Genomic DNA, 17,352 nt, shown 5'->3' with positions numbered 1-17,352 from the left:
GACAAAAGAGAGAGTCAACTATTATTATATAAAGATACCTTGAAAAATTCCTTGTTTCTGTTCTTCTGCTTAACTGGGCTCCTCTATCTATTGCAGGGCTTATTTTGTTATGAAAGAATATAGTCATTTAGTAGGTACCTGCCATCTGTTCTGTGTTTATGAACTTGCATAGACCCTGTAATTACATTTAAGAATTTGAAACCTAAACTAATAACTGGGTCTCACACACGCACATGCACACAGACACACACACTTGTGCCCTCTCTGCCCTCTGACTATTCACTGATTATGTAAACTCATGGAGCCTCCTTGAGAAATCTCTTTCATGAAACCGTATGAAGGCTGGGCTCTGAAGCCTTCACTGAATTTGGCACAGAATTAGGATATATCCTTGTATAAGTGGAATCTATCTGAGAGGAAACCACTGGGGGGTATTTGAAGAGATATCCCGGAGATCACTATCCTCCCTAGCTGTTTGCTCTGAAAAATAAAGCAAAGAATATCATCCCTTTCCCTCATCCCATTTGGTTCCCTGAGTCTTTCCTTGCTATTTGGCTTAACAGCCAACAACAGAGGTGGCTCTGAGAAGAACGACTTGGATATATTTTCTGCAACAGGAGTTCTGGTTTCCATCTCTGCTAGCTGACAACCCCCAAGTGTTTATCTGTCATCACCAAAGTCTGTGAAATGCTGAGTGGTTGTCAATGGGGTCACACCTTTCTTTCTCAGCCTAAGGGTATGTTTATTTAACCAAAGTCTCCTTCAGCTCCATATATGGTAGCTGTAAACAAATAATGTTTTAGAATGGCAGAGAAGTGTTAATACTAAAGATTATACACAACCATAAGGCTTGTGTATAAGTTTATACACAACTTTGATGTATTTAGATGGATTGCAGCCAACTTCTAACAATCCTTCACAGTTTTTACTTGTTTTCCCATACATGATCTCATTTGATCCTTGCACCAACCTTGAGATACTTTGGTCGTGAATAGTTGTTATGCCTATTTCACAGCTGAGGAAACTGAGTCTTGGAGAACTTAACGTGGTTTTCCTCCAATCACAATTCTACACAGCAAAGTCTATATTTAGAGCTAAGTTTTCTGACTCCGGAACCCATTTTCCTTTTATTATGTCTTTCTGCCTTCATCTAAATATATAAACCACTGCATTAGGGACAGACTTTCAAAATAACAAACATTTTGCTGGTTTTTAAGAAGCTATTAGCAGCTGCACAAAACACCAAGTCTGACAAGCTTGGCAAAAGAGCAGACAGATGCAGGGCCAAGGCATTTCATAACCAAAATCCCCAGTAGGCTAACCCCTGAACTTGACCTTACTAGTCATAAAGTTTCCCAGTTGTTTTGTTCAATTTATGCCAAGTTATACTTGCTTTACCACACATCTATCTGTATGTTCATCCCTCTATCCTTCCACAATCTGTATTATTTTTCTGAAGTTGCAGACATCAGGACACTTTACACCTAAACAGTTCGGCATTCTTATCTTTAAGTGGAGCTCAATATTTGCCTATGGTTCTTTTTTTTAAATTTCATTTATTTATTATGCCTCAATTGAAAGGGTTGAAAAGGATAAAGGAGAGGAAATACAATATGTAAAAGAAAAATGCTTATAACTTAATTTAAAGTCATCTTAACAACAACTTCCATGTGAACATGCTTTAAAACATCTTAATACAAAATTAAGGAATAAGTGTTTTGTATATACTGAAAATCTCTCTGACTACAATTTTCTCTTTCTTTCTTTACACTTAAGTAATACTGAGATTTATCAGTATTGTTCTGTGCATAAGAAGTTTACTCCTTTTAATTATTGAGTATTATCCTATTGTAGGAATATTCTAGTTTCCTTTTTTTTTAATTGAAGTATAGTTGATGTATGATATTCTAGTTTCTTTATCCACTTCCCTCTTGACAGACACTCAGGCTATTTCTAGTTTTTAGTTATTCTAAATAAAACTACTATGAACACTCTTAAAAAGATATTTTTATGAATAGATTTTCATTTCTCTTGGGTAAATACCTGTAAGTGGAACTGCCAGGTCATAGGGAGGTATATGTTTAGTTTTATAAGAAACTTCCAGAACTTTTTTCAAAGGCGTTGTACCATTTTAACTCCTACCAACAATGTACGAGATGTTGTTCCATATCATCATCATTTGGCATTGTCAGTCTTTTTAATTTTAGTCTTTCTGGTGGGTGTTCATCATATTACTTTTGAATTACAAAGTAAGAATATTCACATTAGAGAGCATTTCCATTATCAAGGGGTGACTTAGGCAATGTCTGTGTTCATGTCCCCCTATTACTACACCAGTGCAGGTCTCTTAAGTCCTAATATTAAGACATTAAATCCTATTTCTCATCCTTAAAGAGTTGATTGAAAGATTCATAACTTGGCAGTTATTTTAAAAGTTTTTGGATTCAACTTGAGCTCTAAATCACTGAAATATTGTCGCAGTTAATTTTTAGGGTGTTTTTCTATTAATACTTAGGCTTTCAAATTAATCAAAATGATCAGGTTAGCTCCTGACTTCTGCTTAACAGAAAAATAAATAAATAATCACACCTAAGCCACTAACTTATGAAATTTCTTTCACTGAATTAAATGAGCATCACCTCAGGGTGACTCTCATAGACCTCAACTGGATTAATAAGAGTAAATCATTTTAGACTAAGCTTCAGTCACACATGGTAAAGTTACCTCTAAGTTAAGTTGCTTCAGTTCCTGGAGTAAGTATGTAGGCCTAATTTTGTTTCAATGTGAAATCTCCCCTAGGCCTTATGTCTTATCCCTAGGAAGTTTCAAGTTTCCATGTTGCTGTTTTCTTGACTTGTCCTCCATTCTCCAGGCTCTGACTCTTGCTCACTTGTTACAAAAATAACCTAAATGCTCTTAATTCTTCTCAAAAATGTATTTCAGCCCACTTATCATATTAGACGTATTATAACGCATTCAGCAATTTTTCTTTTAATGAACTTTTAGTAGTCAGTAGTAGTAATACAGCTTAGAGCTCTTAAAGTGGGAGAAATAAATTGTACAAGACCTGAGGCTATTGTAGCCTAGTCAAGGCATTGGGAAACACTAACACAAAAGATAACTTGCCCATTGCTCTTTGACTAGTTTCTTTCTTTCTCTATACTTCAATTTTCCAAGATGTTAAAGGATAATATATGAGCATATGTAAGAATTTTTTAACCAGAAAATTTATAACGCAACTTTAGCATCAATTAATTTCTGTTAGGCTGATTTGGCGGCATCCATTCAGTTTCCTCCCATAACATGTAAGAAGGGCAAAATGGTTCCATAGTTTAGAGAATCTCCATTGGTTACAGAGGCATTAAGAAGCTGGCACCCAAGGAAATGATAGGAGTTAGGCATTTTAATCTCTGTTCTGACATGCCTTTTTTCAAAAGCACTTAATACATTGCTTTGTCTCTCACAGACCAGCTGTAAAATAATATATTGGCTCTAAAGATTTGTTAATACAGTAATCATTTGTTTAAATTACATAAAATGTCATATATATGAAGTTTGCATATTTTTGGAACTAAGCCACAAAACACATATTTTGTACTTCTGAAAATAAGAATACTCCATGGTTTGGAATGATACTGTACTGGCTAATTGCCCCATTCACCAAATGTACAATACATACCACAGACTCTTTATAGTTTTTTTTTTAATCTGCATATGAGCCACTAGGGCCAATGTTATGCGTAGGTGAAAATAAGCAGCTATGATGGAGATGATGACGCAGCACAGAAAAGACCTGCCTGCTTTAATATATTTTCCCCCTAGCCTGTCTTTGGGATAAGACATTACCTTCAGATTTTTCTATCAAAATCAATGTATTAGCAGGTAATATACCAGGATCACTTTTTATTATGTGAACCACTGATGCCCATTATTCCTTCACAGTCTAGCAGGACCATGAGAAGAGGGGAGGGGACAGACGCAGAGACATTTTGAAAGGCTGAAGATGATATGAAATAATGAGATGTGTGTGTGTGTGGCAGAGGTATGGGGGAGAACTCCAGCGAGCAGGAGGATAGCTTGAGGGTGGAAAGCACCTGGGGGAAGAAGCTCTGCAAGAAAATCTGGGACTTTCGCCAAAGATATACTTGATTCCAGTGTTGGCCTAGGGCTGGACCCATGAGACACAGATGAGAAAGTAATGTAGGCTCTTATTTTTCAGATAAAGCCAAATTTTGCATATAAGCTCTTTTGAGGTCCTTTGTTCTGACACAGGAAAGACATAGAATAACTTTGCAGGCATCATTCATACTCAGGCAAAGAATTCTGCATTTTCCTGTGTTATATAAGCCATATTATTGAATAATGCTGGCTCATCTACTAAATAACTATACAAAATGTAAACTTATTATCATTGTAAAGTGCTATGTAAATACAAATTCTTTATAGTGTGATTCCAGAACTTAAATAAAAATGAAGCCACCATTTTTTTTCTGATAATATCACCTGACATTTTGCCACTGACCACTTTACAAAGGAATCAAATCCAAATGCTGCATTGTTTAGTCAGATTTCATTGCATTTTAAATGAATGGAGATAAAAATAAAGATAACACATTAGGACATTTGACAGAGTTCCCTTTTAGACTTCTTTCATTTCTAATCTATCTCTAAATTGTATTCCTTTTGTTTAGTTTGCTTTATTCAATACATGCTATTTTACCTGCATATAAAAGAAAGTGTTCTGTCAACAACTAATTCCTCTCTTAAAAAGTGATCACTCCATGTTTTATCATATTCACATTTGTTTGCTTTACCACAGTTAATAGAGAAAGGCTCAAGTACTTTATAATAAATTTTAGAGCATAAATTCAGTATTTATTTAGGCTTAGATTGTTAAGCAAAATTATTAGAATTTTATTACTTTTCTTTTTTCATAAATTTTTCATTTTTTCACTAAAAACACTTAGCCTTTGAAAAATTAACCATAGCAAACAATAAAGGATGTCCTTTAGACTGAGACAAAAGACTGATAAAAATAATTTGTATCTTGGCTCTCTAACCATATTATGCTAGGGTTTAATATTAAAGAGCTATCTTCTAACTGGTAACTGAATAGCTCTTCGTTAGTTTCTCTAAAAATAAGAGTTTTTAATCTCTTCTTGCAAGCTAGGATAGTCTTATGGTTTAAATATATTTTGGAAGTTTGTTCCAACAGTTAAATTGAAAATGTCTGATATTTTCAATTACTTAAAACATTTATGATTTTAAGCTCCTAGCAGAAATCTGCTGCTGAAGGGGAAAAATATTAAGAGCTGTTATTCAGAAAGACACTTACGTAAGAACTGTGACCTTGGTTATTGGTTTGAAAGCAAGAAGTCCTATATTTTAGACCCAAGGCTTTAGAAATCTTTAGTGGGCATTTCCCCCTCTCAGATCTGAGACAAATGGCTGATGAGTGAAATCTTGAGAATGTTCACAGCTTTTTTCTTTCATTCTGTTGCAGCCCAGAAGGTGGTGAGATCCATCCAGAAATCTGTCGGCTCTACATTCAGCTGCAATGCTGCTTAGAAATGTACACAACAGAGATGCTAAAATCCATATGTCTGCTGGGGTCTCTTCAATTTCATCGAAAAGGTATCTTCATTTAATATATTGCCATAAACACTGAGAAATGTTAAACAAAACCTCATCTTTTGCAAAGGCCTATATGTACCATTTGTCTATCTACACAAAATTGGAATGGACATAAATGTTCAGGAAATGTTTGATATAAATGAATAAAAGAAGTCTATATCAGTACTATCAAAGTACATAAGAACACTGACCATCTTGAATAGAAATTGTGGTAGAAACAATTCTCAAATTTATTATTTTACCACTTGTGAACATGACTTTGGCTAGAATCAGCATGGGCAGCAAAAATATATAATGATCTTCCTAGGGTAGAAAATGCTATCCAAGATTGCTGCTATTTCCCTAAATGTATTTGGTTGCAAGACGACAAATTACAAGTTGTGTCTCAAAGATTTTAAAATAGGAGGAACTCAACAAACAAAATCTCATTCCCTGGTTTAAGCTATAAAGAGACTATATTGGCTTAAATGAGTGAAACCTCTAGAGGCAGCAGTGGCTTCAGCATGGCTTGATCAGACTTCTGATTCCCATTCGGAGTGATGTTCTGCCTTCTGGTGGGGGAAGGGCAGGGGGGGTGACTTTACCCTCAAGCTGCCCTTCCCCAACATTTGCAAACTGATTCCAACAGTTTCAGTCATCACATATGCATACAGAGAGAATTTCTCCCATTATAGACTAGCAAATGTTCTGAGCTTCGTTCTAACTGGACCAGGTCAGACCACATGTCTACACTTGAACCAATCACGGTAGCCAAGGGGATGGAATTAAACTGATTGGTTTAGGCAATCAAGGCCCATTCCTGGAGCTAGGAGAGGAGTCAACCCCACCCAACCAGTGGCTACTGCATAAAGGGACAGGGTGGAATGGAATGGATGCTGGGGAGGAAGCCAAAAGTTTCTGTCACTGGAGGATTCAATCTATATTTTCTTTGCTAATTCACTGAACAATAATTTTTGGGAGCCTCCTGAATGCAAACATTTTGTGCTTGAGGTCAAGAAATAGAGGGATGCACAGAAGGTAATCTTTGTCTATGATTTATATTCAGAGATAGAAAAGGTCAGTAAACTGTAATAATCAAGGAAAATCTTTTAGAAAGGGTGGGACTTGAGCTAGGTTGTGAGGATAGGGTTCAGATAGGGAAGGAAAAAGAAAGATCTTTGAGGTGAAGAAGCAGCTGAAGAAGAGATATGAAATCAAATGAGCATGCAATTTGAGAGGAACTAGATGACATGATAAAGTACCTGTAAAAATCAAATCTTGCATACACATGTATGCACAAGTCAGAACTAAAAGTAAGATTATGCTACGCTGCTCCAAAGAGAGATTATTTTCTCAATACATGAATATTATCTTTTTCTTTTTCCTTCTAAAGGCTGAATTTTCATGGGTTTCCACTTTTACTTCATGTTTGGAGAGATTATCCCCTTGACACTCAGGAGTCCTGATCAGAAAATTGAATACTCAGACACACTGATGACCCAAACAGTTGTCATTGGCCCAATGTCTTTGTTTGTCCTCTCTGTTCTCATACACCACCACCATCACCCCCACACACACACGTGTGCATTCACACATGAACACACACACAGAGTAGTATTTGCATTCTTTCTAATCATGGTTGACTAGACTGGGTATGGGTCATTTTTTTCCCCAGGCCTGCATTGGCTGTGCTTGCAGTATTTCATGCCCGTGTTGCCCCTGAAATCTCCCTTGATGATTGTCCATAACACCATGTGACCCCCACTCCCTGTCTCACTCTAACTCCTTGGTTTTTAACCTGGTCTCCCTGCCATCCACTCCTCTTTCTGTCTTTTCACAAACGACTTTTGAAAGGAAGACCCTTCTCTGCTAGCTCTCTGCTTAAAAGTAAAAGGGATTCCCTCATCCAGGTTCTTCCTTATCATATTTGGTCTTGACCACACAAATAAAAAACACATCATCTCTTAACTGATCAGCTCATGTGGTCTGCACTGCCTCCTATCTTCACTGTCTGTATCTGATCCCTGTCCTTCCGTGCCTCTTCCTTTAAAAATAATAAACCCCTGCTCCCTGCTCTAGCACCTAACCCTCTAAGTATGACTCTAAAAAGAATATACCTGATGGAATCTTTGATTTCTCCCCATTGTAGGATTGTCTCCAGATGGATTTCTATTTGATTCTTCTAAAATCATTACTGCTTAAAGTGTAAATCTTTAGAAAATGTGCTTCAAAATTATCCACGGTGGGGCTTCCCTGGTGGCGCAGTGGTTGAGAGTCCGCCTGCCGATTCAGGGGACACAGGTTCGTGCCCCGGTCCGGGAGGATCCCACATGCCGCGGAGCGGCTAGGCCCGTGAGCCATGGCCGCTGAGCCTGCGCGTCCGGAGACTGTGCTCCGCAACGGGAGAGGCCACAACAGTGAGAGGCCCGCGTACCGAAAAAAAAAAAAAAAATTATCCAGGGTGCTGGATAAACATGGAGACTCATGAATCCTGTCCAGGACCCACTGAATCAGAATCTGGGGGCACTCCAGGTGATTCTAAAACACAGTGAAGATGGATAACTGTTTTGCTACCTTTGAAACAAAAGGAAATCACCCCATCATATGTATAAAATGGAAATTTTCAAGCCCTTACCTGGCTATTCTTACTCACCTAAGTACATACTTTCAACTTTGTTGTATGCTTTATTCTTTATCACCACTAGACAGAAGTCTGTCTACCAAGAATTAAGATGCCAGATAATATACTCTTTATCCAAACAGTGGTATCTCTAGTGTAGCCTTGGGCTAGGAGGGGTCCTGTCTAGATGAGCTCACTCAGTCCCTTCAAGAAATCAAATAGAGTTGGCCCTCACAGATTCAACCAACTGCAGATCACGTACTATGTTTACAATCTATGGCTGTTTGAATCCACAGATATGGAACCACGGATACAGACGGCCAACTATGGGACTTGAGCATCCATGGATTTTAGTGTCCATGGCAAGTCCTAGAACCAACCCCCCATTCCCCCACACACACATACAGATACTGAGGGATGAGTATAGTCCTCAGAGTCTTAGGGGAATGGTGATTCCCATTCTAGACTATAACACTCGAAATTTCTTTCTGCTTAGAATCTCTTTCTGGTATGTTTCTTTTAATGCTATGGTAAAAATTGGTATTTTGATAACTTTTAGGTTAGCTAATTTTTTCTCCCTCCTAATTTCTTATTACAGCTTGGTCAATTCTTCTTTACTCTTTGTCTTCTATCAAGGAAAAAAAGGGATTGTAATTAAGTCATTATTTGGGCTCTATATGGGAGTCTCTGGTCAATTTTTTGCTGTGATTAGATTCTGAAGCCAAACTGTTTCTCAATTCTCTGTACTTTTACTTTTTAAATTTATTTATTTAATTTATTTATTTTTGGCTGCTTTGGGTCTTAGTTGCTGCATATGAGCTTTCTCTAGATGCAGTGAGCGGGCACTGCTCTTCATTACGGTGCACGGGCTTCTTATTGCAATGGCTTCTCTTGTTGCAGAGCACGGGCTCTAGGTGCACGGGCTTCAGTAGTTGTAGCTCGCGGGCTCAGTAGTTATGGCTTGCGGGCTCTAGAGCGCAGGCTCAGTAGTTGTGGCACATGGGCTTACTTGCTCCGTGGCATGTGGGATCTTCCCAAACCAGGGCTTGAACCTGTGTCCCCTGCATTGGCAGGCAGATTCTTAACCACTGTGCCACCCGGGAAGCCCCTTAATTTATTTTTATTTCTTATTACCTCCCTGACTGCCACCATAAGTCCAGAAAGTATTGAATATCACATTTAGTTTTACTATTGTATTGAGTAGGCATGTGTTTACTCTTTGAAGAAAAAGGTCACACAAGGTTACCACAGGGCCGAGGAGTATGGTTTGTTTCTGGGGAAAATAAGCTTCAAATCATTTTAAATTTCATTTTCTGCAGAAAGCTTGAATTTAATAATGAAGATTGTCCTTCTCTCCCAATTAAGCAAATTATAAGTATCCTTTGTCCTTAACAACATCTTCAGTGGACTTTCATGCTTTTTGCATGCACCATGTTTCTGAATTTTTGCTGTCTCATAAGTCTGATTGGTACAATCTACTTGGAAATCTTTTATACTTTATAAGATCATGCTATTGCCAAAAAAATGAAGACAAACAGTGCTAAGATGGTCATCTTATTTCATGGCCAACAAAATTAAGTAAATTATGGTAATATGAGGTAAAAACCCACATTTAATAAAGGCTATTGGATTATACCATGCAGAGTGTGGTTCTGAAAAACTGCGGAGAAGATGACAGATGGGAACAATTTCAGGCATTGTGTAATCTCATATTTTAACACTTTAAGTTTTAGATTGGGCCATTACTTGACAAAGTCTAATTTCTATGTTTAGAGTGAAAAATAGTTTCTCTCACTTCTTCACAGTTAATTAGGTAGGAAGTCTTTCCCCACAACAGAATCCATGTATCATATTGACCATTAATTCCTGTTTCCTGACACCAGATAAAATGTGACCGTGGGTTTCATTCACTCTATTGGAAGAAAGTGAAGCCAGATTTCTAAGAGAATTGGATGATCCTGCCCTTTTGACCACAGCTTTCCTCTCTCACATTCTCCCCCCAAGTCAGTCAGTTTTGACAACCTTCCCATTCTGAAAGGAGCAGAGAAGAGAAAACACTCCAGTGCAGCCCCCCTTCACATGTGAACTTGCTCCTTCATCTTTATTTTCATCTCTCCTTGCTCTTTCAAGGGTCTTCTCTGACTCTGCTCCACTCTTCTGCCATCACTTACAGCCAGATTGTCCCCAGGTCCTTTGAGGTATACCATTCTCCCTTCCTACCCCTAAGATAAGATGGGTTCTTCCCCTGCAATGTGCCACCAGGATATATAAAGAGAGAAAAATGTGGAGGAAATGTAGTCACAAAAGGGGAAAGAAGAGAGAAATGTCAAAATCTAGTGGGAGTTGAGAGCTCAAGATGCTCTCATAAGAAATTAATGAACCACCATCCATCCAGCAAAATACAGGATAAACAAGACAAAGAATAGAATATGAGCAGTAAAGACTCCAGGGTATTCAGCCTCCTATTAAGAAATGTAAAGAAAATGACCCACCAATAAAAGAAACAAGCAACGCAAAGACAGAAATAGAATAAAACCACAAGTAAAGCCTTATTTTCCAATGTAATGAGGCAATTGATACTAAAATAGAATATTAGGTTTGAAGAAATGAAGCAGAATAAATCTTAAAATAGATTATGATTCAAATTATGAGTGGAAACATGCATTTGTTCTTTGAACAAATATTTGTTGAGTACCTGTGTAAGGTACTGGGAGACTGAAACGATCAGGGCTGAAGAGATCCCTGTTCTTATGGAGTATATAGCCTCGTGCAGAGAAATAGGGGGAACAATTTCTAAAAATCCAAAACACTAAAATTATAATGTCAATAATTAGAATAGGTAATGTAATAGAAAGTGACCATGACTGGGTGGCTACTTTAGAAGGGATGGTCAAAGCTCTCCAAGGAGGTAGAACTTAATCTAAGATTTAATGACAAGAAGGACACAACTTCATCAACATTGGTATCTAATGCAAAGGACCCAAGACCAGAACAACTTGTACTATCTGAAGAACCCAAATATAACCAACTTCTGGAATGTAAGGGCAATCTAACACCATCTATTACTCTGTCTCCGTGTCCTCATATATCAATACCAAACAGTGAACAGGACACAATATTCATCACCTTTTGTCAAAGTAGATGTCAGCTAAGGACTAGGATAACAGCAACGATAATAGCTTCCACTTATTGTATACTTTCTACTTGCCAGGTGCTTTATACATGTCATCTTATTTCATCCTCAAGTATCATTTTTCCCATTTTACTGATGGAGAAGCTGAGGCTCAAAGAGGTAACTTGTTGTCCAAGGTCACAGAGCACATTAATCCTACTGCAAAGTTCATGATTGTTCCACTACACCAGACCATTTCCCACTAAGCTACATTGGAGAAAGGCAAGAGAATATATCAAATCGGGAAATGAAAGATACTAGCACCATGGGCTGAATTTTGTCCACATATCTGACAATGATTGGTGCACATATTCCAAAATACCATGTTTAGTGGCTAAAATTTATTGTATATTTAATTTCTTACCAAAATAAGTTCAGAGAGTTACTTTTAAGATGAGAGGGAAAGTTAACTCCGTAGATCATTTAGTGATTTATAAGATATTTTGCTGTGATCCAAAGGGAGCATGATTTAGCCATGATACCCATTAAAGGAAAGTTGAAATTAATTAACTATACAGTCAATACCGTCTGCACATTGTTCTGCTCTACCTTAGGGGTTGGAAATGGAGAAGTAAAAGCCTCATAGGGACCTCCCTCAAATGTGTTTCCATTGTCTGCTCTTCTGTGCCCTGTGATTCTGCTTCCTTACTCAGCTAATGGAACCACCAAGATGACTACTATTCTGGGGTCAATGATAGGACTACAGTGTCATAATGAGCACAGAGAAGGACACAGGGCGGGGGAGGGAAATAGCTCTGTATCGGAAAATGTTTATTTCCCAGCATATGGGCAAGAATGGATTTCTGTTTATGGTATAAGTATTATTTTCCACTATGTGTTTATGGCACTATGAATATCTTCTTACCACAGTGTAGAAAAGCCTTTGAAACTATTTTTTAATACAGGCAAACAACTAACTGAACTAATATAACTTATTTCTATTTAAATTACATGCTTTTGGAAATGCAAGAGTAAAAGTGGATTACTTAACAAACAGCTTACATTTCCCCAGTCCTTTTCACACTGGATGGAGTTATAAATCTCCTACCCGTTATGAAAATACATGAGAGTGAGAGTAACCATGTGGATAAGCTTCCACGCATCTCCTGTAAACTGTGTTCATTTAGTTGTTCACAGTCAGTATGAAAACTGTCCCGAGAGCCTTCTCTGTGTATAGTATCATAGCAGATAATGTGTCAAGAGCACAAAGGACATAGGAAATTTGCCCCTGCCATCAAGGAAATGATAGGGCAGTGATAGAATATTAGCTCAGAGAAGATTAGTTTGTTTTGTTTTGATTCCTAGGGAAATTTACACAAATGGATAAAATTGACTCTGCTGGACATCGGAGTCCAAACTCAGGGCCTCCAAGGAGACACTATGGCAATGCTTCCTACTGTCACTATAGGCTAAAGACAGGCAGGCAAGCAAGGAGTGGAGAGGAGAAGAGGAAATGGAGAGAGGAAAATATGAATAGAAAAGAAAGAGGATGGGAGAAATGAGATCAAGAGGAGGAAAGAGGTCTCCAGAGTGGAATGTGATAAAGGGGCCTCCACTCTCAGTAAAGGACCCCAGCCCAGTCTTCCGGGGTCAGTGCCTAGGACTTCTGAGGTGGAAGAGCTCTGTGGGACTCTTGAGGCTGCCCCACAATCACATGTGTTTTTGTTCCTCCTAAACAACTGACCATTTCTCACAAATATAAGAATAACTAGCCTTCCAAACTGGGATGTGCTTCATGTGTGGTTTCCCTTAACTTTTCCTCAAACATGCCTATTATATTATCCATAAACAGGCTAAAAATACATGGAAATCCCAAAGGAGCTGAAGGCTAAAAGCCTTGCAAGGTCCTGAGGAAAGTGGCCAACTTTTTGACATCCTGGTTCTCAACAGTGGTGAAGCCAGCTTAGTGACATTTTAAGGTGCTCTAAAGGCTCCCCTTCTCCCCTCTCCCTCCATCCCCTCCCTGAGAAAATACTTGTTCACTGAGGCCTGAAATTGCTGTTTCAGGGGACAGGTTTTTTCATTTCATAAAAAAAAATTATTTTAAATGCATAGTCACTCTTGGGCAAAGTAAAACTTTGACTTGAAGTTACCATCTAGAAGCAGCTTGACCCTTTCCTGAGAGCAGAGCAGAGAGCCCACCTGATGTTAGAAACAGGTGCTCCTTCTAAGGATAACTGGTCAAAGGGGGGAAGCTGGGGATGCAGAACTCAGATAGGCCAACATTCAGGTTTGTGAGGTGCTCCCCTGCCAACTTTTTAATGTGGCTCAGAAGAACATCTATGGACCAGCCCTGCTAGCCTCTCCAGCCTCATCTCTCACCAGCAACCCCATCTCAACTGCCCCCCATACCCTGCCAGCCACACACACGGCATCTTGAACTACTACGAGGAACTTGAACTTGGAAGTTCTTTCCAGTTGCTCCCTTTGCCTGAAACATATTGTCCACCCTGCCCCACTCCACAACGATCCCTTTCACCTGGTCTACCCTATGCTTTCTTTGGTTTGTAACTTAGATGGGACTTTCCTGCAGAAAGCTTTTCCTGGCTCTCCAAGGCGGGGCCTATGCCCATGTAATGTGTCCCCCAGGCACGTGTTACATTGAGGGGTAGACACCTGATTTGTTGTCTGTTGTCCTCTCCAGAGTTGATCACCTTGAGTGTGTTCACCATTGTATCTCCAGCATTTAGTACAGTGCTTGGAGCAGATAAAGTTTCAATTAATAATTATTGAATAAGCAAAGGAATTTGCTTTCATTCTGCATCTGTTGTTAAATGAGAGGGAGTATAATTGGAGAAAAAGAAGCTTGTCCAGAGATGTTGGACTGAACTCATACGTATATTTCCCCTCCTACTAAAAACCCATTGAAATAACAGCAAAAGATATAATGAAAAGAATAAATCCATATTCGTTCTTATATTTGTCAGGGTAGGGTAACAGCTGCATGAAACATCATCAAATCTCAATGGATTAGAACAATGAGAGTTCATTATTCACCATTGTCATAGTCCAATGCCAGAGCTAGGGTGGGGTGGGCCCTTTTATTCTTTCCATTCCCTACATCCATCCAATTGTCAGGGGAGAAAAGAAAGCATGGACGTTCCCATGGGAGGATTTTTAGAAGCCAATCTGGAAGAGGCATACATCACTCTTACTCAGAATCCATTTGCCATAACTCTGTCAAATGGGCCCTACTAATTGTAAGAGGAAAAAAAAAAAATAGAGGTCGACAGACACAAAACAGTCTCCCATGGCCCTGAAAAACAAGGAAGTATGATTTCAACAAACCAGAAATTGAGGAATTTCTCAAAGCTAGAAAGCAACAGGGATTGGATTGGTGGATATAAATGAAGAAATGAAGCCACAACCAATAAGAAACCCAAGAAACAAAAGAAATTCATGCAGGAGAAAAATACTACAAAAATAAAATCAATTCGAGAGATACTTCAAAGTAGGAGTCAACAAATACAAATCACAGGAAGGAATTCTGGAGCTGTTGTCGGGGAAATAAATGTTTGAAATTGCATTCAGGAAAAGCTGGGCTGCCCCACACTGAGTAACCAAGACCATCATTGCTTACCCCAGGAGGACACCTGCTGTGAGTGTCAGGACCAGGCAGCAAAGCAGAACAGAGGGTGAAGTAACTCGAATCCTCCATAAGCACTGCTGCAGAGGAAGAAGAAAGTGAGCACATGACTCCAGTGTTTTTTCCCAGGCTAAATTGTTCCACATATCTCTTTGGAGTAGGAGTTGTAAACAGGAAACTCAAAGCAAACACAGGACCCAAAAAATAGGCTGTGTGCCCAGGTAAACTTATCAACAGAGATGAGAAGCACCCTGAAGACAAGCTTTAGACACACATTGTCCAGCCACATATCCTGCCCCTTTTCCAATCCCCAGGAGGATACTCATCAGAATGATGGGCAAAGAGAGATTCTCAAAGACAAAGCTGAACAGACATCCAGGGATGAGCAGATTTTTAAGAAAAATCAGCACCCTGAAAGGGAGGTACCAAATGGCAACACGCAAACAACTAATATTTGATGAACAAATTTTAAAGTAGAAACAGATGAAGAATTTAAAATATAAATGTAATCAACAGATTTATTTTAAGTCTGTCATACCTCAAAAGCAGTAACTAACAGAAAGGAAGCAACCAGATTTGTTGGAAATGAAAGTGTTATCCATCAAATAAAATTTTAATAGATGGGTTAATTTGTGTTGGGAGACAATTCTCCTTCAGGCTCTTGCATTTCAGGGAACAGTTTTCTTGCAAAGTGAGGCACTGACTGCCTTTTGTTTTACACTATCTTTTCAAGGATGTTTATTTAGTAAATGTTCTTGAAAAATAGAGACAGTGCCTCCCCTCCAGAGCAAGGCATGCTTGCAATTCAGAAAAATGAAAATGTTTCCCTCTGGCGCAAAGGGCAGACATGCTTATAGAAGACTTCGGATCCTTAATCTCAAGGTTCCTGTCTCCTGTGTGTGTGTGGAGGTATACTGATCTGGCTCTTCTTGTGTCTCCCTGTGGGAATTAAAACTCAAGAAATTAACACAAATGCTGATACTCTACTACTATTTTGTGAGTACTAAATTTTCTTTGTCTCTAACCTGGAGTCTCGTGTCTCTCCAGGATCCATGAGATGGTGGCAAGTTAATTCACAGGTAGAGGGAAATCTCAGGCCCTGCCCAGTTCTTAACAATTATTATAATGGAAATACTGAGAGCCTAAAATAGGGACCTGAAAGGTCAAGTCTAGGTATTCTCCCAGAACTCAGCCCCCCACAGTGAATATAGAATATAGGGCTAATTAAGATCCAGAGACTCTAACATGAAATAGGATTCTGAAAGAATAAACAGAGAGAAATAGATAATTAAGAAAAATAGAAAAACTTTTTGCAAACCTAAAGAAATATTTATATTGAAAAGGCTATAATATTTTAATAAATCACTCCATAGATTACTCAATATTTACAAAGGGAAAAAGAGTCCTCTACCATAGTAAAAGCTGGAAGAAATCACCTTAACCAAGTAATCAATACTTAACTAACATCATTAATAATGGGACAAACACATACGCTTTCTAATGCAATGCACTAAAAAGGACACAATATCACTTCTATAATATTCTTGCCAAAAATGTTTACTCTGAACCTAGACTTGTGGAAACAATCAGACAAATCCAAATTTAAAGACATTCTTTAAAACAACTGGCCCAGACTCTTTATTCAAAAATATCAATGTCATGAAAAATGAAAAAGACAAGGATGCTATTCTAGATTAAAAGAGAATAAAGAAACAAGACAATTAGATGTGGTACATAATCCTTATTTGGATCCTTCAATGTAAAAAAAAAAAAAGCTATAAAGGACATTATTGGAACAAATGGGGAAACTTGAATATAGAATATATATATATATATAAAATAATAGCATTGTATCAAATTGAATTGAATCATTTAAATAAAAAATAAATAAAGTTTTTCATGTGCTAATTGTTTTAAGGTTATGTAGGAAAACATTTTTGTTCTTTAGGAGTTATATGTTGAAGTATTTGGGATAAAGTAACATTAATTCTGCAACTCTTAAATGGTTCAACAAAAAATTATATATTTTATACATATACACGTTATACACATAATCCATATACATGAAACCTACATATATATATACACACACACACAGAGATTGAGAGAGATAAAAGAAAAATATGGCTAAATATTAATAATTGGTTAAACTAGAATATTTGGATGTTCATTGTATTATTCTTGCAAGTTTGCTATAGGTTTGAAAATTTTCAAAATAAAAAATTGGTGAAAGTAGATTGCAAATGCCAATCAAATGCCAAAAAAAGGAGTAACATATAAAGCACCCATAGCTAGACATACTTAGGAACCATTTCATAACTCAAATGTTTAAAGATAAAAAATTTTCAGAGGGCCATAAAC

General features: G+C 37.9%; 1 protein-coding gene across 2 annotated transcripts in view; it reads left to right on the top strand.

Annotated features, from left to right (window-relative positions):
- Positions 1 to 17,352, top strand: part of RGS7BP (regulator of G protein signaling 7 binding protein) — a gene marked incomplete at both ends in the record, with an annotated part of 117,309 nt that overhangs the window by 70,754 nt on the left and 29,203 nt on the right. The window contains one exon of one of the 2 annotated variants that reach the window (XM_082621633.1): positions 5,504 to 5,634. In XM_082621633.1, coding sequence (XP_082477759.1) covers positions 5,504 to 5,634 — 131 coding nt within the window. Of the gene's footprint in view, positions 1 to 5,503; positions 5,635 to 17,352 lie in introns of those variants that run through there. The other variant, XM_082621634.1, reaches the window with a different exon arrangement.

This window comes from Mesoplodon mirus (genome assembly GCF_964341445.2).
Source record: "Mesoplodon mirus genome assembly, chromosome: 5".
Taxonomy (NCBI): domain Eukaryota; kingdom Metazoa; phylum Chordata; class Mammalia; order Artiodactyla; family Ziphiidae; genus Mesoplodon; species Mesoplodon mirus.
The sequence above is the reverse complement of the archived record's forward strand: the minus strand, read 5'-3'. Positions and strand labels throughout refer to the sequence as shown.